This window comes from Brachyhypopomus gauderio, chromosome 6, assembly GCF_052324685.1.
Source record: "Brachyhypopomus gauderio isolate BG-103 chromosome 6, BGAUD_0.2, whole genome shotgun sequence".
NCBI classification, from domain to species: Eukaryota; Metazoa; Chordata; class Actinopteri; order Gymnotiformes; family Hypopomidae; genus Brachyhypopomus; species Brachyhypopomus gauderio.
Genome location: NC_135216.1, coordinates 18,360,875 through 18,387,094, shown reverse-complemented (window position 1 = coordinate 18,387,094; position 26,220 = coordinate 18,360,875). Strand labels below are relative to the sequence as shown.

At 46.7% G+C, this 26,220-nt stretch overlaps 2 protein-coding genes across 7 annotated transcripts; one reads left to right on the top strand and one right to left on the bottom strand.

Moving 5' to 3' along the window:
- Positions 1-276: 276 nt before the first annotated feature.
- nprl3 (NPR3-like, GATOR1 complex subunit) lies at positions 277-17,344 on the top strand. Its single transcript, XM_077009313.1, has 13 exons — positions 277-1,076; positions 1,520-1,589; positions 5,147-5,279; positions 6,541-6,615; positions 8,570-8,723; positions 11,232-11,313; positions 11,485-11,622; positions 13,741-13,897; positions 15,536-15,642; positions 15,838-15,967; positions 16,101-16,290; positions 16,497-16,689; positions 16,943-17,344. Exons 1-13 carry the CDS (start codon positions 893-895, stop codon positions 17,106-17,108), a joined length of 1,779 nt encoding a protein of 592 aa, XP_076865428.1. The 5' UTR covers positions 277-892; the 3' UTR covers positions 17,109-17,344.
- Positions 17,345-17,898: 554 nt separating this feature from the next.
- mpg (N-methylpurine DNA glycosylase) lies at positions 17,899-20,628 on the bottom strand. Of its 6 annotated transcripts, none has more exons than XM_077009315.1 (3): positions 19,982-20,628; positions 18,631-18,901; positions 17,899-18,444 (listed from the first exon to the last, which is right to left on the bottom strand). In XM_077009315.1, exons 1-3 carry the CDS (start codon positions 20,207-20,209, stop codon positions 18,026-18,028), a joined length of 918 nt encoding a protein of 305 aa, XP_076865430.1. In that variant the 5' UTR covers positions 20,210-20,628; the 3' UTR covers positions 17,899-18,025. The 6 variants fall into 6 exon arrangements, with proteins under 6 accessions (XP_076865430.1, XP_076865434.1, XP_076865431.1 ...); XM_077009319.1 differs by having other exon boundaries at positions 18,631-18,853; XM_077009316.1 differs by having other exon boundaries at positions 18,631-18,880; positions 19,982-20,627.
- Positions 20,629-26,220: the final 5,592 nt, after the last annotated feature.

The window sequence follows — 26,220 nt, the reverse complement described above, 5'->3', positions numbered from 1 at the left end:
TGCTTCAAAAGGAGTTAAATAATTAATTTTCTAATTATGTTGACCCTTGTATATTTCCATAAAGCACGATATTATAAAAGATAAAGAATGAATATATTGTTTGTTATATAAATGTATTTTGAAACCATTAAATGTAAATGTAAAACGGTTAAATAGTATATAGTAGTTATAGCTAGCTGTGTGTGTATGTGTGTGCGTGTGGTATCATTTTTACAGAGCGGAACTAATGTTCGGTGCCTTTGATTCATACGTCATATTAAAGTGCTACTCAAAACATTTACTAGCAATGAATTGCTAACCATAGCCACGTGCTAACGTTAGACATGTTAAGACAGCGGCTTAAAAGAGTAAAACTTGTAAGTTGTGGACATGTTAATACTTAGGTAGCTAGTTGAAGTGAAAATTTAATTCTCGGCTGACCGATGCTAACTGATTTCTTTGGCGTGCTAAATTGTCGTCTTATTAGCTAAATATTGTGTCTATATCTGTACTGACTAGCACGGCTAGTCTCCGCTTAACTAAACCCACGGATCCTGGGTTATCTAGCTAACTAGTGTTCATCACTCCCTGAACACAGGCCAGTCCTCTGGGTTTACTCACTTCTCCTGACTTGTTACGGGCTTTCGTGTCTACATGCTAGTCAGCTAGATAGTTAGCAAGGTTGGCTACCTTGTCTACTGAGATAAAAACAAGATTTGGGGGTTAGGCGGCTGGTTAGGAAACCTAGCTAACCTACATCGGCCATTAGTGTTAGTAATGTAGGCTGAGAAATGAACAGCGTTGTTCTTAATACTAATAACTCAGTAGTCTGGTAGTGGTTTAGCTGCATCGCTGACAACTGCGCAGGCTGTTGGGAGACTTCACGCTGCTATAATATCGTTAATTATATATTATGTTGAAGCAGTCATCCGTAGATTTAGACCCCAAGCAACCAGACACTAACAGCAACCTTCATAAAAATGGAGAAAAAAATAGTCCCATAAGCGTCATTTTGGTTAGTTCGGGGAGCAGGGGAAACAAACTGCTCTTTCGCTACCCGTTTCTGAAGGTCTCTGAAAACACCTCATCAGCTACGAGTAAGTGCCTCTGAACTCGGCGGTTTAGCCGACATCATCACCCTCAATAGTCCTCTAGTCCACCCTCAATAGTCCTCTAGTCCACCCTCACTAGTCATCTAATCCACCCTCACTAGTCCTCTAATCCACCCTCACTAGTCCTCTAATCCACCTTCAATAGATCACTAGTCCTCTAGTCCACCCTCACTAGTCCTCTAGTCCACCCTCACTAGTCCCCGTCCTGATTTTTGACTGAGATCTCGGCTGTTCTATAGAAACTCCAACTATGCCCTTTATAGTTAAATGCATGCATCGTCTCTTTCATGTCTTCACTCTTTAAATCAAATTCTAGGTTGAAACCATTATAACCTTAACAGTAAATGACGTTCATGAAATTAACATCTACAAATGAAAATTAGATTATTGATAAGTTTTAAACCAGTGACTTATTCTGTGCTCTCAAGCAAAACAGAGGAGTCCATATGTGCTGAGTTCCACAAACGATGTCGCAGACGACCAAGATGGAGACTCAAGGTATTGTGCAAATTGACATTTAACTGCAGATGCTTTGGTGATGACCAAGGTTCTGAAGATGTGGTTGTACACATGAGAACTGTCCTGTTTACATTTGTGTTTAAGAAGTTCAGATTTGCCGGAACTGACATGTACTTTATCAGAGGTCATGTAGGCCTCTGATGGGTAGTTCATTACACGCCTGTGGTAGCTTTTTTGATTATCTGTGTATTTAGCTGTATGGGATAAGTCTAGAGGAGCTTGTTGCCCTAGTGATGAGAGAAAGCTCACCTGTCACAGATAGTAAGTTATGCACTGAATAAAAATTGAATTGCACAGTTTCCTTCAACCTATCAGATAAGCACAAAAATTATTACCTGGTTATTACTTTAAATGATGCATGAGGCTCAGTGATGCAGTGATGTCAGCCCCTCTCTCCCATGTATCCACTGCTGTTACAGGTTTTGTGTACAGAACATACAAAATTGTTTTGGCCATTTGTTTCTTTGGTAGATTAACGAGCAAGTGGATTTACCTGGAAAAATTTTGTGATTTTGAGGTCATATGCGTTCTGAGAGAGGTCCACCACCAGCAGACTACTCGTGGTCCGTGTCCCTGTTACAGCTGGGGCTGTAGTGAGTGGGAATGAAACCATTGCATTGGGCGTAGTAGTGTGTATTTTTCTGTATTAGTGTAGTTGTTGTATTTAACACTTGTGATCAGGGTTGCAGAATAGAAGATAGACATGAATATAACAGGATTTGTTTTGGTGTTGATTCCTGGATCAGTAAACCTGCTTAGAGCTGCTTTAGAAGCAGAGTACTGCACCAGGAAATGCCAGATTTAGTCTTAGAGTTTTGGACTTGGGCTTAGAATCTTGGCTTTTAATGACCAAAATAACAAGAAGACACCAATCATAATTTTCACCTATGTCAGAAATGTCAGAAAATGTAGACATACTTCAATGCTTTATTATAGTGAGTTTATTATAGTGAGTAAAAAGGTTTTCATTCATAAAGTTTAACTGGAAACATCTGGATCATATCTTAAGTATATTTTCATTTTACATGTTCATTTTGCATTAATGGTTTTTTTTTTGTTGTTGGCAAACGATGCTAAATTAACGGATTGTGGAATTAGCTCTGTAAGTCAGTTTTTACTGGCTCTGACACAAGTACTTAAATCTTCAAATTGAAAATGAAGGTTTTGACTCAAATAGTCAATGGTTCAAGGTTAAGGGCTGAAAGAAGAAGAAGAAGGAGGTTGGGGCTGAAAGAAGAAGAAGGAGGTTGGGGCTGAAAGAAGAAGAAGAAGGAGGTTGGGGCTGAAAGAAGAAGAAGAAGAAGGAGGTTGGGGCTGAAAGAAGAAGAAGAAGGAGGTTGGGGCTGAAAGAAGAAGAAGAAGGAGGTTGGGACTGAAAGAAGAAGGAGGAGGTTGGGGCTGAAAGAAGAAGAAGGAGGTTGGGGCTGAAAGAAGAAGAAGGAGGTTGGGGCTGAAAGAAGAAGAAGGAGGTTGGGGCTGAAAGAAGAAGAAGGAGGTTGGGACTGAAAGAAGAAGAAGGAGGTTGGGGCTGAAAGAAGAAGAAGGAGGTTGGGGCTGAAAGAAGAAGAAGGAGGTTGGGACTGAAAGAAGAAGAAGAAGGAGGTTGGGGCTGAAAGAAGAAGAAGAAGGAGGAGGTTGGGACTGAAAGAAGAAGAAGAAGGAGGTTGGGACTGAAAGAAGAAGAAGGAGGTTGGGACTGAAAGAAGAAGGAGCTTGGGGCTGAAAGAAGAAGAAGGAGGTTGGGGCTGAAAGAAGAAGAAGGAGGTTGGGGCTGAAAGAAGAAGAAGAAGAAGGAGGTTGGGGCTGAAAGAAGAAGAAGGAGGTTGGGACTGAAAGAAGGTTGCCTCACTGTTCAGTGAGAGATGGATAATAAGGAGCACTTAAATTTTCAATTGCAGTCGTCTGTTCATTCATTTAAAACTGAATGGGTTGGGAAGTTTGACATGCAAATTCATTCTTCAGTTTCTGAATATATAAGATTATATTGTTCTCGTTGTAATTCAAGATTAAGTTAAAAAAGATATACATTCTTGTTTAGAGGATCTCTTATTTTTATGTTATTCTCAAGTGGATTAAGGTGATTGAGAAAAGAGAGCACATGTTATTATGGCAAGCCCACACTGTAGATCAAGTTCACTACAGGTATCTATGGTGTGTCGGGTCTGTTAAGCTCGTCACCACCGAGCTGTTTGCAGACGTGATTTCTTTTGTTGTTTTTAGCATTCTCATTTTCTGTCGATGTGTCTGCTGCCTGTTCCTTTTGTTTTCCTTTTTTATTTTTTTCTTTATTTCCTTTTTCCTTATTTCTTTTTTGGCCATATTCCCATTTCAGAGAACAAACTACACTAACTGATGAACAGTTGGTAGCAGGGTAAGAACACTATTCTAAACCACCTGTTCTGTTCTTCTAAAACCCCCCGTCTTTATTTACCTCTCCTGTCTGTCGTTGTCTTGTCTTGCATATATTTATGTATGCAGCATTTGTCTTGTTTTGGCGTGTTATATGCAAAACCAACCCAAGCATAATTAGCACAATTGCTGTAAAACCAACCCAAGCATAATTAGCACAATTGCTGTAAAACCAACCCAAGCATAATTAGCACAATTGCTGTAAAACCAACCCAAGCATAATTGCTGAGATCCTAATTCTTTGGAGTACAGTCATGGTTGATATGAATCATGGTTTAAATGAACAGGGTGGCTTTCTGTGCTTGATGCAATATGAATAAGAGACATGCTTGTAATTCCCATCCTGCACAGATGTGCGTTTCCGCCTGTGTAATTGCTCATGATGGAGGTTTTGGCAGTGAGAGTGGAATCCTCCAGTGGTCAGGAGCAGTGAAGCGTCATCACAGCCCACACACTCCCCCTGCACTCGTGACCTCTCTGCTGTTCGCTAGCGTTCTCTTCTCCTGGTGGGACGACCTCATCACTGATCCGGACTAATGGCCCGAGGGCAACATGTTTGGGTTTTTGCAACAAAAAACCTTTCGCTGGGTGGGAGGGATTTGCCCCATGAACTGAGTTGCCTTAAATGACCACAGCCAAGAGCAGGAACTTACCTCCCATGAGTTTTCCGGCTCCCACTAGAGACCATCTCCCACTAGAGACCATCTCCCTGCTAGAGACCATCTCCCTGCTAGAGACCATCTCCCACTAGAGACCATCTCCCACTAGAGACCGTCTCCCTGCTAGAGACCGTCTCCCTGCTAGAGACCGTCTCCCTGCTAGAGACCGTCTCCCTGCTAGAGACCGTCTCCCTGCTAGAGACTGTCTCCCTGCTAGAGACCGTCTCCCTGTTAGAGGCTCTCCCAGTTCCTCTCAGTCGGAGGCCAGTTAATCACTGCAGCCTCCAGCCCAGTGCTGCCTTATCTCCTCTCCTTCCTCTGATAACATGTTTAAAGTTGAGTAGTTTGGCTCTTGTAAGCCAATCAAATACCACTTGATGTCTGGGGGCATTAATCTAAGGTGGACCACTGCTCTGTGGTGCAGGCTATTGTGTTCTCACTGCTTTTTTTTCATGTTCCTCCTTGAAGATTCTCAGATATCATTCTCGCTACCATCTTGGCCACCAAGTCGGACATGTGTGGCAAAAAGTTTGAGCTGAAGATCGACAACGTCCGCTTTATTGGACACCCCACACTGCTGCAGGCTCCACACACCATTCAGGTGAGACACAGATGAGAACAATGGGTTTAATAATAATCATTAATATGAATAGATTAATTAATAATATAATTAATATTGATAGCCTATTTATATTCATTATCTGTCTACTAATTACATTTATTCAATTGGTTAATTTGTGAATTAACTAATGAATTAACAAGAAACTCCATGCTTGTAATGTCAGTTTAACTTGGTCTCAAGACTTTTACCATGAGATCAGGGGGAGATAAGAGGTAAGAGGTTTTTTTTGGCTCAACAGCTCCACTTACTGGATGGTGTTACCATGAAACAGTCATGTGCAGAGTAGTGGCAAGCTTCTGCAGCTCTGCTCACTTGTGCCCTGCTGGGGTAGTTCTAGGGTAGTGCTGGGGTAGTTCTAGGTTAGTGCTGCGGTAGTTCTAGGTTAGTGCTGGGGTAGTTTGGTAGTTCTAGGTTAGTGCTGGGGTAGTTCTAGGGTAGTGCTGCGGTAGTTCTAGGTTAGTGCTGGGGTAGTTTTAGGTTAGTGCTGGGGTAGTTCTAGGTTAGTGCTGGGGTAGTTCTAGGTTAGTGCTGGAGTAGTTCTAGGTTAGTGCTGGGGTAGTTCTAGGTTTGTGCTGGGGTAGTTCTAGGTTAGTGCTGGGGTAGTTCTAGGTTAGTGCTGGAGTAGTTCTAGGTTAGTGCTGGGGTAGTTCTAGGTTAGGGCTGGGGTAGTTCTAGGTTAGTGCTGGGGTAGTTTTAGGTTAGTGCTGGGGTAGTTCTAGGTTAGTGCTGGAGTAGTTCTAGGTTAGTGCTGGAGTAGTTCTAGGTTTGTGCTGGGGTAGTTCTAGGTTAGTGCTGGGGTAGTTCTAGGTTTGTGCTGGGGTAGTTCTAGGTTAGTGCTGGAGTAGTTCTAGGTTTGTGCTGGGGTAGTTTTAGGTTAGTGCTGGGATAGTGCTGGGGTAGTTTTAGGTTAGTGCTGGGGTAGTGCTGGGCAACAAACCCAGATGATGTCCACCATAAAGAATATAAGAATGAAGGGTGAATGAGATTAGACAGGGGCAGTAGAACCCACTGTGTGGTAGAAGCTGCCACAGCAGGAGTTTGAGACCTGCTGCACCACAACACTGAGCCTCTTCCTGTCCATGTGTGAGGCCTGATTTGGAAAACAGATTTTTTTCCCCATTTGTTTTCTTTTGTTTCTAGTAAATGTTGGTGCCTGGACCTGAACTTTTGTAGTCACAGCAGTGTGAAAAACATGCTCATTAAATAAATCTATAATGTATAATGCATTTCCTTTACATAGGTCTCCAAAACAGAGCCCTCTCCCAAAAGAGAGATGCCCACCATGATCTTGTTCAGTGTGGTCTTTGCATTAAGGGTAAGAAAACAGTGTATTTCATGAAAAGGTTTTATCTTAACACATGGTTTGTTTCGAACACCTTTTTCATATGCTGGTTTTGTAAGCCACCTTAAAGACCATTAATCAGTATGTACAGATGTGAGTAGGTACTGGTTACATTAAATCAGCTGTATTGCTTAAATTATATTCTGATAGTTTTGTGAGTATTTTCAAATCCCAATAAAAGTATATATAACACATGAAAAGTCTGAAGTATTAGCAGATATATTACTATTACCAAATGGTTACCTTTTTTGCTTTTTTTTAGGTTACTTAGTAGTAGTGTAATTTTTCTGATGATTCTGTTTAACTCTGACTACTAAACTCTAGCCACCTCTACATATATGCATGTGCTATATGTTTATATTATGAACAAATGCAATACTTTTAATTTTATTGTCTTATAATTATTTAGTCACCAGCGTAGTGGCAGCTACAGGGGGTCAGCTGTTTGCAGGGATAGCCTGAGGCCTGAAGCCTTTTCCTAGAAAGGGAGTTGCCTGTGATAAGAGCATGTTGTCTATCAGGCAGACAGAGCCCGGGTGGGCCTGCTGGTCCTGCTGAGTCACACTGCCCCGCCCTCAGTCACGCCCCCTATGGGACCGTGACTCAGCAGGACAGAGTGCTTAGTCAAGCTCGGCAGCTGCACAGAATGCCGAGTCATGCCCATATCAGGGGCCCCACATGGCCCTCCGCTCTGTCACGCCTTACCCTGGCACGTTGCCCACCATGACTCTGCAAAATACTGCACAACCATGCTAGCAGAGCAGCTTAATACAAGTTTATTTTGGATTTTATTTGTATGCGTTTCGTGCATTTAGTAATAATAATAATAATACATTTTATTTATAAGCACCTTTCACAACACTCAAGGACACTTTACAAGAAATAAATAAAACAAATTATGGAGAGAACACAATACGCACCAGAGGACATAAAACATACAATAGACAATAAAGTAATATGTTAGTTAATATGTTTATTAATTCCAGTGAATATTGTTTAAATTAATACGGGTAATTTTGCATGTTAGAAAGAATACAGCACTAATCATATTGCTCAGATATTCTGGGACTTTAACATATGAATATTTATATTTTGTATTTTTTGTAATTTATTGTTATATCAAATATTAGGTTGAAGTATTTTTCTTGAGTAATAAATTCTTATTACAAAATCAAAAAGCTTATATATTTATAATCATTAGCTTATAAATAATATGAACAAGGGTACCAAATGTCTTTGACCATTTAATTCTTGGCTGTTAATAGACCTAATGTTTGATAGAATAGTATATATGGTTGTCCTCATCCATAATTTATTCTGGGTGGTCAGTAATACAACCGAGACAGGATTATGCCTATATAATGTAATGTAATCATAAATGCTTTATAATTTAAATTAATTGCTTAAACTTTTATCACAATTCTTTGTTACATTGTCCATTAGAAAGGTCTTACATGCATTTGAAATATTTTCATAGGGAATCCTAGACTCCATGTGTAGTCTGTAGAGGACTATGACAGTCTTACTAAATCATTATAGTGTTACTATTGTTATTACACTGTGCTATTGTATTTACATACTCTACCAGGATTCAGAATAGTAACTTTGTGGAACCTTTGAGGAAAGATGACCGTTATATACTATTATAAGATTCCAAATGAATAAAACTAAAATAAAATGAAATCAAATTCTAACTGCCATATGCAACAAATAGCAGAACACGGCTGGTCAGGGTGGTCATGGTGGTCAGGGTGGTCTGTACTACACACAGTTCTTACACTGTGAGCAAGGAGAAGAGCATGCATTGTTCCTTGATTATAGTGCCCATCTGTGACCACACACACACACACACACACACACATAGTTTGCCTCTCTGATTGTCTGCGTTGGTCTTCCTCTCGGTCCGTCTCTCTGCTGCCCCCCTCAGGCCAATGCTGAGCCGTCGGTGATCAGCTGCATGCACACGTTGTCACGGCGACTGGCGGTGGCCCTGCAGCACGAGGAGCGGCGCTGCCAGTATCTGACCAGAGAGGCCAAGATGATGCTGGCAGTGCAGGACGAGGTCACTGCTGCTGCCGAGAGTGAGTCCCCCTACTGCCCCAACACTACACCCAACACCTCCCCCTACTGCCCCAACACCTCCCCCTCCCTACTGCCCCAACACCTCCCCCTCCCTACTGCCCCAACACTACACCCAACACCTCCCCCTACTGCCCCAACACTACACCCAACACCTCCCCCTACTGCCCCAACACCTCCCCCTACTGCCCCAACACTACACCCAACACCTCCCCCTACTGCCCCAACACTACACCCAACACCTCCCCCTACTGCCCCAACACTACACCCAACACCTCCCCCTACTGCCCCAACACCTCCCCCTACTGCCCCAACACCTCCCCCTACTGCCCCAACACCTCCCCCTACTGCCCCAACACCTCCCCCTACTGCCCCAACACCTCCCCCTACTGCCCCAACACTACACCCAACACCTCCCCCTACTGTCCCAACACCTCCCCCTACTGCCCCAACACCTCCCCCTACTGCCCCAACACCTCCCCCTACTGCCCCAACACCTCCCCCTACTGCCCCAACACTACACCCAACACCTCCCCCTACTGCCCCAACACTACACCCAACACCTCCCCCTACACCCAACACCTCCCCCTACTGCCCCAACACTACACCCAACACCTCCCCCTACTGCCCCAACACTACACCCAACACCTCCCCCTACTGCCCCAACACCTCCCCCTACTGCCCCAACACCTCCCCCTACTGCCCCAACACTACACCCAACACCTCCCCCTACTGCCGCAACACTACACCCAACACCTCCCCCTACTGCCCCAACACTACACCCAACACCTCCCCCTACTGCCCCAACACTACACCCAACACCTCCCCCTACTGCCCCAACACCTCCCCCTACTGCCCCAACACCTCCCCCTACTGCCCCAACACTACACCCAACACCTCCCCCTACTGCCCCAACACTACACCCAACACCTCCCCCTACTGCCCCAACACCTCCCCCTCCCTACTGCCCCAACACTACACCCAACACCTCTCCCTACTGCCCCAACACTACACCCAACACCTCCCCCTACTGCCCCAACACTACACCCAACACCTCCCCCTACACCCAACACCTCCCCCTACTGCCCCAACACTACACCCAACACCTCCCCCTACACCCAACACCTCCCCCTACTGCCACAACACTACACCCAACACCTCCCCCTACACCCAACACCTCCCCCTACACCCAACACCTCTCCCTACTGCCCCAACACTACACCCAACACCTCCCCCTACTGCCCCAACACTACACCCAACACCTCCCCCTACTGCCACAACACTACACCCAACACACCCAACACTTCCCCCTACACCCAACACCTCTCCCTACTGCCCCAACACCTCCCCCTACACCAAACACTAAAACCCAACACACCCAACACCTCCCCCTACTGCCACAACACTACACCCAACACTTCCCCCTACACCCAACACCTCCCCCTACTGCCCCAACACTACACCCAACACCTCCAACACCTCCCCCTACACTCAACACCTCCCCCTACTGCCCCAACACTACACCCATCACCTCCCCCTACTCCCAACACCTCCCCCTACTGCCACAACACTACACCCAACACCTCCCCCTACACCCAACACCTCCCCCTACTGCCCCAACACTACACCCAACACCTCCCCCTACTCCCAACACCTCCCCCTACTGCCCCAACACTACACCCAACACCTCCCCCTACTGCCCCAACACTACACCCAACACCTCCCCCTACTGCCCCAACACCTCCCCCTCCCTACTGCCCCAACACTACACCCAACACCTCTCCCTACTGCCCCAACACCTCCCCCTACTGCCCCAACACTACACCCAACACCTCCCCCTACTGCCCCAACACTACACCAACACCTCCCCCTACTGCCCCAACACTACACCCAACACCTCCCCCTACTGCCCCAACACTACACCCAACACCTCCCCCTACACCCAACACCTCCCCCTACTGCCCCAACACTACACCCAACACCTCCCCCTACTGCCACAACACTACACCCAACACCTCCCCCTACTGCCCCAACACTACACCCAACACCTCCCCCTACTGCCACAACACTACACCCAACACTTCCCCCTACACCCAACACCTCCCCCTACTGCCCCAACACTACACCCAACACCTCCCCCTACTGCCCCAACACTACACCCAACACCTCCCCCTACTCCCAACACCTCCCCCTACTGCCCCAACACTACACCCAACACCTCCCCCTACTGCCCCAACACCACCTCCAACACCTCCCCCTACTGCCCCAACACCACCTCCAACACCTCCCCCTACTGCCCCAACACTACACCCAACACCTCCCCCTACTGCCCCAACATTACACCCAACACCTACCCTTACACCTCCCCCTACACCCAACACCTACCCTTACACCTCCCCTTACACCAAACACATTCTCCTACACCTCCCCACCTCTCCCCAACACCTCCCCGTCCTTTGAGCCTTTATTGCAAGTTGTAGACGTTCTGATGTTGGTTTTCATGTGTGCAGCGGATGGCATGCCACAGTCACCCTTTCGTCACATCCTTCCCAAGTGTAAATTGGCAAGAGACCTAACAGAAGCGTACGACAGGTGTGTGTGTGCTGCCAGACCTTCCCCTCACATCCAGCTCACAAACTGTCCAGAGCTGCAGGTTTGCAGTGTGTTCTGTCCTGTCCGTGTGCGAGAGAGTGAGCTAAGACACCGGTGGGTGACGAGCGGCTGTTTGTGACATTAGTGATTAACCGGGTGCGTGTCCCTCAGCCTCTGCACCACTGGAGTGGTAAGACTTCACATCAACAACTGGCTGGAAGTCAGCTTCTGTCTGCCCCACAAAATCCACCATGTCGGAGGGAAACACATCCCCCCAGAGGCCCTGGAACACAGCCTCAAGGCCATCCGGTGAGGGCCGTCTGAGACGCTCAGAGAGGTGGTACTGTTTCACGTCTCTCACACTCACAGCACTAGTGTACTGTCTCACATCTTACACTCACAGCACTAGTGTACTGTCTCACGTCTTACACTCACAGCACTAGTGTACTGTCTCACGTCTTACACTCACAGCACTAGTGTACTGTCTCATGTCACTCACACTCACAGCACTAGTGTACTGTTTTACGTCTCTCACACTCACAGCACTAGTGTACTGTCTCATGTCTCTCACACTCACAGCACTAGTGTACTGTCTCATGTCTCACACTCACAGCACTAGTGTACTGTTTCATGCCTCACACTCACAGCACTAGTGTACTGTCTCATGTCTCTCACACTCACAGCACTAGTGAACTGTTTCACGTCTCACACTCACAGCACTAGTGTACTGTCTCATGTCTCTCACTCACAGTACTAATGTACTGTCTCATGTCTCTCACACTCACAGCACTAGTGTACTGTCTCATGTCTCACACTCACAGCACTAGTGAACTGTTTCACGTCTCACACTCACAGCACTAGTGTACTGTCTCATGTCTCTCACTCACAGTACTAATGTACTGTCTCATGTCTCTCACACTCACAGCACTAGTGTACTGTCTCATGTCTCACACTCACAGCACTAGTGTACTGTTTCACGTCTCACACTCACAGCACTAGTGTACTGTCTCATGTCTCTCACACTCACAGCACTAGTGAACTGTTTCACGTCTCACACTCACAGCACTAGTGAACTGTTTCACGTCTCACACTCACAGCACTAGTGTACTGTCTCATATCTCTCACACTCACAGCACTAATGTACTGTCTCATGTCTCTCACACTCACAGCACTAGTGTACTGTCTCATGTCTCTCACACTCACAGCACTAGTGTACTGTTTCATGTCTCACACTCACAGCACTAGTGTACTGTTTCACGTCTCACACTCACAGCACTAGTGTACTGTTTCACGTCTCACACTCACAGCACTAGTGTACGCTTTCACGTCTCACACTCACAGCACTAGTGTACTGTCTCATGTCTCTCACACTCACAGCACTAGTGTACTGTTTCACGTCTCACACTCACAGCACTAGTGTACTGTCTCATGTCTCTCACACTCACAGCACTAGTGTACTGTCTCATGTCTCACACTCACAGCACTAGTGTACTGTCTCATGTCTCTCACACTCACAGCACTAGTGTACTGTTTCACGTCTCACACTCACAGCACTAGTGTACGCTTTCACGTCTCACACTCACAGCACTAGTGTACTGTCATGTCTCACACTCACAGCACTAGTGTACTGTTTCACGTCTCACACTCACAGCACTAGTGTACTGTCTCATGTCTCTCACACTCACAGCACTAGTGTACTGTCTCATGTCTCACACTCACAGCACTAGTGTACTGTCTCATGTCTCTCACACTCACAGCACTAGTGTACTGTTTCACATCTCACACTCACAGCACTAGTGTACTGTCTCATATCTCTCACACTCACAGCACTAATGTACTGTCTCATGTCTCTCACACTCACAGCACTAGTGTACTGTCTCATGTCTCTCACACTCACAGCACTAGTGTACTGTGTCATGTCTCTCACACTCACAGCACTAGTGTACTGTCTCATGTCTCACACTCACAGCACTAGTGTACTGTCTGCACTAGTGTACTGTCTCATGTCTCTCACACTCACAGCACTAGTGTACTGTCTCATGTCTCACACTCACAGCACTAGTGTACTGTCTCATGTCTCTCACACTCACAGCACTAGTGTACTGTCTCATGTCTCTCACACTCACAGCACTAGTGTACTGTTTCTAGTGTCTCACGCTGCAGCACATTGATTCATTCATGTGGTGTGTTGGCATCAGTCTCTCCTGACATACTGTATAAGGTGATTTGAGTCTCTTAGAGCAGGAAAATACAACACAGTGTGGGAGTTTCTGAAGCTAGCAGTGAACACTGCCAGTGTCCTCCCTTATGACAGTGATTATATCAACGTGGCATCTTCATGGTTAACTAACACTGGATATATAGCATTATATATAGCACAGAAGCAGATATTAGATGAAGCTGGTGTGGATGTGCTGCCCCCTGCAGGCCGTACCACGCACTGCTGCTGCTGGACAGTGAGAAGGCCCTGCTGGCCGAACTGCCCCTCGACTGCTCTCCCGCACTGGTGCGGCTCATCAAGATCTGCTCGGCCATGAAGAACCTGCAGCAGCTGGCGCAGGACGCTGACCTGGCCCTCCTGCAGGTCAGACACCACACGCTGCTCCACATCTCCTCACATCTCCTCACATCACAGCTGGCCCTCCAACCTTCTCCTGAGGTTGGAATCTTGTCTAGGATTCCCGTCTTTGGAATCCCAACCCCTAATCAGACTGTCCAGATCCCTTTAATTTACAAGGACTTTGTATATTTGAATCCTACCTCAGAACTCATAATTTACATTTTGCACATAACCTCACCTAACCTGTCTCTCTCCTAACCTGTCCCTCTCCTAACCTGTCCCTCTCCTAACCTGTCCCTCACCTAACCTGTCCCTCACCTAACCTGTCCCTCACCTAACCTGTCCCTCTCCTAACCTGTCTCTCTCCTAACCTGTCTCTCATGTAACCTGTCCCTCACCTAACCTGTCCCTCTCCTAACCTGTCCCTCACCTAACCTGTCCCTCTCCTAACCTGTCCCTCTCCTAACCTGTCCCTCTCCTAACCTGTCTCTCATGTAACCTGTCCCTCTCCTTCCTCTGTGCCTCTCCTCTGTTTGTCTACAGGGGTCTGTTTCTTTTCCTGTCCTGAACCCAAGCTGTTTTCTAATGTTTTTACTGGCTCTGTGTTCATTTGTATGTTTATAGTATTTAGAAATGCTATATACGTTTAATGTATTATTTTTATTCTTTTTATTTTTATTCTGTATTATCTTTTATTCTTTGTTTATTAATTTGATGTTATACCATTTGTTGGATTTGACATATTAAAGAGCCAATACTTCAAATACATTCTATGTACATTTTATAATGATTAAACATTAAAAGCCCTGATACTTAAGCTTCCAGTAGCTTTCACTGTCCTAAAACATGCATGTTTGAGAATGCAATAGTCTTATAATAATCTTACAGTCTTATTCTGCCATCTAGTGGACAGGGCGTCCCCAAAGTTAACAAATGAATCCACTATCCTGCAGTGCTGATTCTCAGTTCCTGTTCTGTCATGTCCTGCTCCTGTAGGCCTACCCAGGCCTTGTTAATTAATGGTGAAGTGATTAACAAATGAGGACCAGGGCTGTAAGAAACAAAACAAACAAACAAACAAACAAGATTTTAATTACATTAAATATTAACATGGTGTAACATGGCTGTAACTCCAGGACTAGACATGGATCTGTGATCTGTAATATTCTCAGAAATGCTACTGAACACTTCTGGTATATTTTTCCAGAACTGGTGTGGAAAATTAAAAAACTAAAAAGAATAAATATATATATATAAATGTTGAAGACTAACTACAATTTCTGATTTTCTGGTTTGCTATATTGTTTTGTATATACCAGGGGTACTCAACTAAATTTTTACGCGGTCCAATTTTGACAGATAGCTGTGACCTGAGGTCCGGGTCGGGGTGGCAAACGTAAGTTGTTAAGCGGGGGTGGCAAACGTAACACTCGTGACGGAGTGTTTTTTCAATAGCCCTGAAATAAATGCTCCGGTTTAAAATTAATTCTCCCGTCAAAATTAATAAATATGGGTTTTTTTTTGGTCCGTATCAAGTTAATCAGGAATGAGATTGGGTCCGGATCCGGACCGCGGTCCGCCAGTTGAGTACCCCTGGTATATACCTAACTAGCAGTTTATTCTGTGCTGTGTTTTTAATCAGCTCTCTGCTGCCCTCTACAGGTCTTTCAGATTGCTGCTCATTTGGTTTACTGGGGTAAAGCCATCATTGTGTATCCACTGTGTGAGAACAACGTTTACATGCTGTCTCCACATGCCAACATCTGTCTGTGAGTGTAGACTTCTTCCTCACAGGCCTTCAGATTTTAGGTCATCATTGCACAAATTTACTCGTTTTCCATCTTTACTGTTTATGATTAATTGCTGCTGTGAACTGTATTTCCACTCATCCTCATGGTTTGTTACTGTACACACGATCTCTGATCCTAGGTCATCAGCATGTGAACTTCCACTTCTTGTCCTAGATACTCTGCACTGGCCAAGCACTTTGCCCAGCAGTTCCCGGGTCACGACCTTCCATCTGTCTTGGCCAAGTTCTCTCTACCTGTGTCTCTGTCGGAGTTCAGGAACCCTCTGGGCACTCCTGTGCATGAGGTAAGTGCGCTAAAGGACTCAGACAGGAGAACATCTCATCCACCGCTGAGAAGCAAAATGTTTCAAATGCGCTTTATCAGCTGTGTAAACAAAGGGTGTGTGTGTGTGTGTGTGTGTGTGTGTTGGGGTCCAGGCCCAGCTGATCCAGATGGTGGTGTGGATGCTGCAGCGACGTCTGTTGATCCAGCTGCACACCTATGTGTGTCTGCTGGTTCCGCCCAGCGAGGAGCAGGCGGGTCCGCGGGAGGAGGAGCTGTCAGTGGCGGGTCGGCCGTCCGGCCGGAGCCTCAGCACACCCGCCGCCCTCAGCTTCGGTTCCCCGAGTACGTCTATGAGACCACAGCGCACTAGAGACACTCAGACCGTCCTGGATGAGGATTAGGACCTAACCAGACCATACTCCTCCCTCTCTCTCTCTCCCCCCACTCCTCTATCCCTCCTCCATCCCTCTCCCCACCTTCACTCCCTTCCTCCGTCTTCTCTCCCTCCATCCTTTGTTCTCATCCTTCTATCCTCCCTCTCTCTCCAGCCAGCAGTGATGACATGACCCTGACCAGTCCCAGTATGGAGAACTCCAGTGCCGAGCTGCTCCTGGGCGCTGACTCCCCCCTCAGTAGGAGGATGACGGAGACGCTGCTGGCCAGCCTAGCGGAGCAGGAGCGACTGGCCATCCTCAGCGTGCCGGCCGCACAGAACCCAGAGGACCTGCGCATGTTTGCCAGGTGACACCGGAGTTCTGACCCGCCCCAGCCCATGTGCTGGGAACGCTGGGATTCGTTTGGCTGCCACGTGTTGGCCACTTCCTTAAGCTGCCTCACATCTTATGTGCTTAGTCATGTTAAAGGAACCAGAATCTGTCTTTTGAGAGCAGTCCAGCAGGGGGCAGCAAACCTCAGACACAGGCGTTCTGTGAGCTCCCACTGAAGGCCTGCTGTTAGAAGGTCGTCTTTAAGCCCTGGTTAACATCTCCCACAGGTTGCTGCACTACTTCAGAGGCCACCACCATCTGGAGGAGATCATGTACAACGAGAACATGCGCCGCTCACAGCTGAAGACCCTCCTGGACAAGTTCCACAGCGTTTTAGTGGTTACCAACCACGAGGACCCCATCATCTCCCTCTTCCAATCCCCACCAGAGTAACCGGACCGGAGAGTGTCAGTGCAGAACTTCATGTCGGACCTGGAGATGTGTGTTGCACACACTGACAGTGCTGCTAGTGACCCAAGAGCTTTAACGACACCTTTACTGCCCGACGCTGATCTGACGAGGAATGAACTAACATACACCTCTTTTTAATATGAAACATGAACCGGGGCATGGCCAATAATTCTGTACATAGCTTTTATGACTTAAATATTTCACTTTCGAAACTTGAACATGTGTTTGTCTCAAACTTGTTTGGTAATATTAAGTAATAGTATATTTGGTAACAATGAATCACTTTCATTCAGACCCTACTGTGCTGTATGTCAGTAGCTAGCTGTGCGTCAGTGGCTAGCTGTGCGTCAGTGGCTAGCTGTGCGTCAGTGGCTAGCTGTGCGTCAGTAGCTAGCTGTGCGTCAGTAGCTAGCTGTGCGTCAGTGGCTAGCTGTGCGTCAGTGGCTAGCTGTGCGTCAGTGGCTAGCTGTGCGTCAGTGGCTAGCTGTGCGTCAGTAGCTAGCTGGAGAAGTTAGGAGGGCTGCACTGTAGTGTTTCCTCAGGGGACAGGGGCTAATCCCTGCAGCGATGCATCACTCTGACAAACACGAAGGACCTCAGAATAACATGCTGTAATGATGGTTCCAGATCCACATGCTGAGACCCTGAAGACTCCCCTGCCCAAACCAGAAGAGCAGGAGGAGATAGTTGGTTTGAAAGTGCAGCCATGTTGGCTAGCATTCTGCATTTGGCTCTGAAGCTAGCTAGCATCTTCAAAACATCTGCAAAACCATTGAGCTCAAACGTGGACGCGGATGTTTATTATGAAACACGCGGCCTTCCGGGCGTCTACAGGAGAGGCTCTGTGAAAGTGAGCTGCTGTGATTGTGAAAACAGAACAATCTGTGCGTCTGTGGTCGTTAGCGAGAGTCCAGGACCGCGGCTGCCTGCTCTGCCATCTCGCCGGGCGGCCCCAGCTTGCCCTCAGCCTGCCTGTCCAGCACGCTCACGCAGGGGTGCCCACGCAGGTAGAAGCGTAGTGGTTTGGTGGCCCACTCCCCGTGGGACTCTATTCCGATCCGGGGGGCCGCCACCAGTTCCGTGGTCCCGGGCGCGCCGGCGTCTGCCTCCAGCCACACCTGGGCGTCTGTGCTCAGGTCTCTGCGGTCGAAGCAGCGCTGGACGTCCAGGGCCTGGCACAGCTTGGAGGGACCATTGCACAGATCCTTGTCCTTCAGGGCCCTGCTGCCCACCCTGCGCCTGGCCGCCCGCAGACTTCGCATGGTGTCCTGCCCCTGGAGCGGCTCCAGGGAGCGCAAAAGCACCGCTGCCCCCTCGCCTACACACACACACACACACACACACACACACACACACACACACAGCAGTAGTTACCATGGCTCCATGTTGTCTCCTTCCCCTCTGGACTCTTTTGTCTAACGCTGGCATAGAAGTACTTTGCTTCCCTCTGCCCTTGAATAAAGAGCAGCTGAAGACAGCAGCACTGGGCAGAAGGGAGGCTCACCCTGGCTGGAGACGTTCATGCGAAGGGAGAGCTCACCCTGGCTGGAGACGTTCATGCACAGGTAGATGCCGTAGATGGGGTAGACGTAGATGGTGCCAGGCTTCATGAACATGGCCGTGTTCCTCTCTGTGCGCTTCCCGCCGGCCGAGTGGGAGGCCTTGTCCTCCCCACCCAGATAGGCCTCCGTCTCCACCACCCTGCCCCTCAGCTCTGAGCCATCAGCCTGTCTCCGAACCAGCACCTCACACACATACACAAGATTGAACACAAACTGTTGGGTGTTTTTCTCTCTAGGGAGAAAAAAAAATCCAGCTCCGGTTTGGCCAGCAGGTGGTGCATGTGAGCCAACAGTGTGTGAAATTAACGCTAGCAACTGTTAATCAGAATCCTCACACACAATCATAAATGATATATAATACAAAATAAAGGAAAAAAATATCATGACTGAACCCCTCCAGCAGACACTTCTGATGACACCTTTACAACTTTAATGTGTGTCAGTACAACAAACAGCAGAGACACTCGTGAGTTTGTTTAACGGTTAAATGTCCATGTTCTGACTAAATTACAGGTTCATTGTGTTGCCACAAAAATAAGTATGACTTGGTTGGTAGTGGGGTGTGTGTGTGTGTGTGTGTGTGTGTGTGTGTGTGTGTGTGTGTGTGTGTAGGGGGTGTGATAAGTCAGTGGTAAGTTCTGTCTGTCTTACACAAGGCCAGACATCTTCACGCTTCTGCACTCACCAAGAACACGGAGCCATGCTTCCCCAAAGAGAGGTGCAAACATGGAAACAGAGTTTTGCCATTGATTAATTCAGTAAGCAGGCTTACAGCCCTGGCCACAAGTTCCTCTAAATCTGCTCATTGCGAGGGAAGCTGTTTAGTGGCACTTGATCACAACTCCGACAGGTACCTGACTGATTCTGCACTCTGACTCCAGCTCCCCAAGAAGCCAGAACATGCAGAAATGATCATTTCATTGTGCTCACACTTGTGTATGTACGTGTGACAAAGTCACTCCTTCAAACGTGAACGAAGTCAACTAGTCCTGCACATCACGGGGATCTGCTGCGTGTTAGAATATGTTGTACAGGCATTTAAATCACATCAACTCTCCCTCCCACAGTACAGTCCACCATGGATCATTTTATTAGGAACACCATCACTGTCCGGTTTACAGAATGTGCAGTCTAAGATGTAACTGAGTTCGTCCTTTAAATCTCGTATATTTAGACTATTTCGCTGTGTTTTTAATGCGCGATGCTCTCTCCACTCCCACAGCAAAACACCTCCATGTCTAATTATAATGTACAGTGGTATTAATAAGTTATACTGATGAACTTGATCCTTACCTTGCCGAGAAAGGCTTTGGCTAAATCAACACAGGGCTGGTTAAAGAAGTCAAATCTTAACCTGGCCCTGTTTACATCTTCAACTGGAAAGTACTGGCTGCGGGTGTCTTCGTGTCCTCCCTCCGGATGTGCCGCACGGTGGACACATCGCTCGGACACGCCGTTTAATTGATCACAAACGTTCGCAGTCGCGGCCAGCTTCCTCTTCCTAGTGGTCATATTATTCATTCAGCCTGTTAAGGACTAAATACTTGATTTGTTCGGGTATTCTACGTCCTCTGCTTCTAGAAAACAGTCCATCAGTATATCGGAGCGCTGTCTACGGTTACTGTGTGTTTAATTTAGTATATGTGGTTTTCAGTTGTATTATTAGTTAACTAGGTCGGCAACATGTAGTGTTTTTATGCCAAAGTCGGAAGGGCGGATTTAGCAGCACACACACCGCCCGCCATGTTCGCGTCCCGCGGGCTCGTTAAAGGCGCCGCGGCCGCTACGAGCAGCAGGGCGGCTCTGTTTCACAGTTTAACTCGGATACCGTATTTAAATATGTATATATATATACGGTCTCTGGTTTAACTGGAAGCGTGGCGAGTAGACAGCTATCCAAGTCGTGCCGAAGACCTAGACGGTCGGAGTGGTGATCCAGAGAGCGGGGCTGGCGAACCTTAAACCTAACCTTGAACTCCGAGTTGACCTAACGCGACCCGCCGCGTCCTGATCTCGCTCCAGAACAGCCGGAAAAACTCACTTTCGGGAATGATATGTGCCTGTGCAAATGTATATATGTATCTATCTTCTATATCAAACAATAACGTGTGTGTGTGTGTGTATATATATATATATATATATATATATATATATATATATATATATAAATCACCATATATATATATATATATATATATATATATATATATATATATATATATATATATATATATATATAAATCACCACCTTTTCTTTTTTCCAGGTGTATCTTGCCGAGGTTTGACAGGTTTAAACCATAAGCATATTTTCTTCCTGGCTGGCGTGGTGCTTCATGATTAATGTACACTAATTACAGACACAGGCCCTAGTACACTCACTCTCACCACAACAGGCACTTGCAGTGTGTCATCAGAAGCTGCAGACCAAGTTCTACGCAGCGTCCCTGTAGCATGTGCCTACTCCTGCTGTTCCCCAAAGACTCCCTGAGCAGAAAAGCCCTGCAGAAGAAGCTAGCGTGCCCCCTCCAACTGACTTCACCGAAGAGCTTCCAAAGTCTTTTAAGTTGCTGGCAATGTTGAGCAGCTAGAGGAGCACAGAGAGTTTCTGTTGTGTGCTGTGTGTATGTTTTAGAACTGTATATTTCTGCAGCTTTCACATTGTTTTGACCCCTGTGAAGACAGATAGTACTTTAAATGTAAATAATCTCTTATGGAGTGCTGGTTTTCATCATGGTTCTATAGTGGGTTTAATCAACCGATGGGTCGGTGTGTGAAAGGTAGTGTTTCCCATGGTGTGTAGCTGTGACTCTGTGGCAGGAGTGCTGATAGCAGGTTCAGTACCCTGGAGTCTGCCCAGGGAGACTGGCATGCCCACAGATTGCTGGTTTAATGTGTAATGGTGGTAGAAATAGGCAGAGGGCACAGTGCTGGCTGCTAATGGGTAAACTGATATGTTTGGGTAACTGCAGAATGTAATAAAGATTCCAAATGAAAATATGTGCGTGTATCGCTTTTACTGGGCTTTGGCATCTGGCCAGAGGTACGTTATACCAGCTGTTCATGAAAGGGTTCTTTATGTCTTAATGGGGTTACTTTTGAAGGGTTCTTTATGTCTTAATGGGGTTACTTTTGAAGGGTTCTTTATGTCTTAATGGGGTTACTTTTGAAGGGTTCTTTATGTCTTAATGAGGTTACTTTTGAAGGGTTCTTTATATGTCTTAATGGGGTTACTTTTGAAGGGTTCTTTATGTGTTAATGGGGTTACTTTTGAAGGGTTCTTTATATGTCTTAATGGGGTTACTTTTGAAAGGTTCTTTATGTCTTAATGGGGTTACTTTTGAAGGGTTCTTTATATGTCTTAATGGGGTTACTTTTGAAGGGTTCTTTATATGTCTTAATGGGGTTACTTTTGAAGTATTTGGAACTAAACTCTTAAAACACCGCAGGTCAGTCAGATGTTTATGAACAGTTCTTGGGGGGATTGTGGTTCCTCTGGTGTGAGTGATTTTTCATGTGTAAAATTGCCCAGTATTCAGCCTTAACAAAAAACCCACAACCACATACCTAAGTGCTGTTACTGTTTGTGCATATCTAGGATTCCTGATGTTTGTCATTAAAAACGTTTACCAACTTACCATAACTGCTGAACAGACAACGCTAATCTCTTTATTCCCTGCAGAACAAGGAGTGGCCAGTGGTACATATTTGTATATAACCACCCTGCTAGCTGCTGGTGGGATCTCCATCAGCACTCGATCTTCAGCTGATAGAAGAACAACAAGACGTTCTCCACAGCTGCCGCCGTTCCTCGTGTGCGTATACGAGAACCTCGCTGTAGACACGGGGCCCTACAGTAAATGTGCCCGGTGTGCCAGCTGGCATGGGCGCGGTGAGCGGCCGAGGCTGATGCCCAACACGGAGGCTCACGCGGTGGGACTGCTCCTGGAAACCAGGGATGGTTCGTCGACTGGGTCACAGAGCTGTCGGCCCGGCTGGAGCCATTGTTGCGATCCTTTGGCAAGCTTTCATGTCCGTGTCAGCAGAACGGCAGATCTCTGGCAGGGGCCACCGCCATCATTGTTTGCTGGCATGTCGGGGGCCCTCAAACTACTCCACCCCTCCACATGGGCAACGGGACATAGAGCTGTCCTGCAAACAGGACCCTCTCCGCACTGCATACCCAAACGGCTCATTGAAGCTGACTGATCCACTTACTGACTCGTGACTCGCCGCTCCCAGCCGAGTCACGTCGGGTTGTTTTGCAGGATCTTTAGGGGGGAGTGTCATTCCATAAAAAATAAAACCTGTTTGAAATATTTATGAACAGTTCCTGGTGGGAAAGATGAAGAGGGGGACAGCAGAGGTGGACTGACGACTGCAGGCTGCCATGTTTTATGCAACTTTGATGAGGTGTGATATGTAATGATTTACTTGCTATAGCATTGAGGCAGACAGATGGTCACCCTGTCTTAGCAGCCGGCACCTGCACCTCACACTTCAGCGTGGGGAGAGGGGAGAGGAGTTGCTGTAAGTCCTGAATCATGCATGACTCGCGTTATATTTCCCACATGTCTGCTTTGTTCTGCTCCCCAGGGCTGGCGGCGTCGTCCCGCAGGTGGCTGGCGGCCGGACTCAAAGGCCGGCGTTTCCAGGCGCTCTCCGCATTAGGAAGGACACGAGGTAAAACCCCTGCGTTTCGGTGTGAGCTTTTCTCTCCATGACACCACGCACGGAGGACGCGAAACCTGCTCTGCTGCTACGGAGCACCTGAAGCTCCAGCTCCTGCAGACGGTAAGTGCAGATGTTCCTGCGGTTTGTCTGAACCACGTCTGTGAAGATGGATTAACTAATGGCTTTGAAATATGAGGTCACATCATAGTGATTGCAGGAGTGCAGATTCTCCCCCCAGTCTGTTTGCCTCGGTGAACCTTGGCTAAATTTAACTCGATAGCTCAGTCAGCTGACAGGCGGATTCTAGCGTTACTAAACAGAGCCTTCACTGTCTCTTTTACTCTTTAATGTTCTCTCTCTTTCTGTGCCTCTCTGCCTGAAATTGTATATTTCAGTACTCAGCACACAGTTCTTAACGGCCATGCTACTCCTGCAGGGTTTCCTCTTACTGCCTTGGCTGAGTGACTCTGCCATTTTAATTGGTCTACAGAGCAGTGCCATGTTCTTGATGAACGGCAGTCCTGGTTTGTTTTTAATGGCGTTCCCTTAACTAGAGTGCATACTGAGGGCTTAGTTGGTCAGTAGGCTCTTGTTGCGAGTGGTTGCACTCCACTCTGATCTCTACCTGAGTTTACCTGCTCTTGAGAGAGTCCTGTGGGAATATCAGAATCCCCCCCCCCCCCCCCCCCCCCGGCTTGCCCGGACTGCTACACTCTCCTGATTAAATCCATCACTAATGAAAAGCTCATTAATGTTTAAGGCAGCTCCAGCTGTGCTTTGTGGCGGGTGCCAGGTGCGGTACAGGTGCGTGGGTGTTTCTACAGGGGAGGTAGAGGCCGGATTATGGAGGGTTCCTTCAGCGGTGTGGGGGTGGTATCCGCAGGCCGTATCCCTGGCTCTGTATCGCTGGCTCTATCAGCCTGAAGTTTGAGGAAATCAACAGCACTGCAGCTCCAAACGGGGGAAACCACCCCTGCCATATCTAATAACAGCAGCTGGAATGAGGGGCCCACACACTCAAGTGGCCTGAAAGGCAGAGGAATATAATAACAGATCCTGGAAATGTAGTTTTCCTCTGGAAAGCTTACAAACACACCTCGGGCATGGTGACATGCATTAGAATCAGAACATATATAGCAGGTTTTGATTAGTTTGTGCAGGTGAACCATGGAGAGCTCTGTTTGTGTGTGTGTGTGTGTGTGTGTGTGTGTGTGTGTGTGTGTGTGTGTGTGTGTGTGTGTGTGTGTGTGTGTGTGTGTGTGTGTGTGTGTGTGTGTGTGTGTGTGTGTGTGTTTTTGCGGGCTCTGTCTGCATGTGTTCTTTCTCACGAGAGAACCTGACTCTGCTAGCATGCTAGCACACAGCTGTTGGTAAAGATGTGTGTGCAGTCAAATAAAAGCTACTGATTTCTAGAATATGCTGTGATGATTATACAAGCCATTGTATGAACACTACCATGTTCATTAATGTGCTGTAACACAATCACCGCCACTGTAACAGAAAACACTACCACAACTGGCACTGATATAACAGACAATACTACCACAGTCATCACCATTGTGAAAACACTACCACGTTCATTTTACTCTAATCCTTAAACGATTTAGAAATAACTAAAGAAACTGCAGAAATATCTCTGATCTATTTGGATATTTTATCTTAATAAGAATGTGTGTGTGTGTGTGTGTGTGTGTGTGTGTGTGTGTGTGTGTGCGTGTGTGTGTGTGTGTCTGTGTGTGTGTGTGTGTGTGCATGTGTGTGTGTGCGTGCGTGCATGTGTGTGTATGTGCGTGTGTGTGTCTGCGTGTGTGTCTGTGTGTGTGTGTGTGTGTGTGTGTGTGTGTGTGTGTGTGTGTGTGTGTGTGTGTGTGTGTGTGTGTGTGTGTGTGTGTGTGTGAAGGGGGTCCTGCATTGGATCCACTGTTGTCTCCTCCTTGTCCACTTGGCCAACTACAAATGTTCCAGAAGGAAATGTGGGCAGTCTTTGTTTATTTTTTGCTTTTGCATCTTTTCTGTATTTTAAAGCCTTTTTTAGCTCGTATTGTGTGTCTCATAATAAACGTGCACTCTGACAGGATCATCTGGAATTAAATGTCTGTGTGAAATATTGGAGCTGTAAAAAAGTAATGCAAACATTCGGTCCTGGGCCTGGTTACACCATGACAGAGTGACTTTAATGACATGGTAATATGTCAGTTACTTGTAGGACAACAGTGACTGGTGAGCAGGTCTTGACCCTTGACCCTAGCGGAGAGGCATCCAGAACTCCTGCACAAATAACATCTAAAATGAGAAAGTCCTCAGATCTTCCATTTAAGGTTTGTTTTTCAATTACACACACACGGTTACAAAGGTACTGGAAAGACCAAGCAAAAGATAATAGTTTGCCAATTATGTTTTTTTTACAGGGCATTTGATTACATTAGAGCTTCGTGGAATGAAAATACTTCAATGGCTGATTAAGATTCATTCAGCAGATTTAATTTGCTGACTCATTCTGTGTCTGTTTGTCTGAGGAAGTCAGTGATTTGAAACAGGAACTCTAATGGAGAACACAGCTGTGCTTTTTGGTCTCTGATGACAATTCAACCCAATGAGAATGTTTGAAGAATATTGAGTCGTTGTGTTCCGGTCACCTCTCTACTCTTCCCTCTGGAATATGTCATTAATCTTGGTTGGCAAACGGATGGCGTAGCTTAGTCACTCATAAGTACCTCACACACTTTTCTGTGCAGTTACTGCCAGAGGAAACCCTTTACGGTCTGCTGGCCTTTGTTCGTTAGCTAAACAAGAGCCCGGTGTGCAAAACCCTTTTATCTCTGGTTGACTGAAGGTTTTCAGAGAAGCTTGAAAGTTCTCCC

Bases quoted from the DNA above. Each gene is read 5' to 3' on its own strand.
- nprl3 (XM_077009313.1), top strand. From the start codon at position 893: ATGTTGAAGCAGTCATCCGTAGATTTAGACCCCAAGCAACCAGACACT. The intron at 13,898-15,535 runs GTCAGACACCAC...TGCCCTCTACAG, and splicing joins CTGACCTGGCCCTCCTGCAG to GTCTTTCAGATTGCTGCTCA. The intron at 16,291-16,496 runs GTACGTCTATGA...CTCTCTCTCCAG, and splicing joins CCTCAGCTTCGGTTCCCCGA to CCAGCAGTGATGACATGACC.
- mpg (XM_077009315.1), bottom strand. From the start codon at position 20,209: ATGAATAATATGACCACTAGGAAGAGGAAGCTGGCCGCGACTGCGAAC. The intron at 18,902-19,981 runs GTAAGGATCAAG...AACACCCAACAG, and splicing joins CCAAAGCCTTTCTCGGCAAG to TTTGTGTTCAATCTTGTGTA. The intron at 18,445-18,630 runs GTGAGCCTCCCT...GTGTGTGTGTAG, and splicing joins CATGAACGTCTCCAGCCAGG to GCGAGGGGGCAGCGGTGCTT.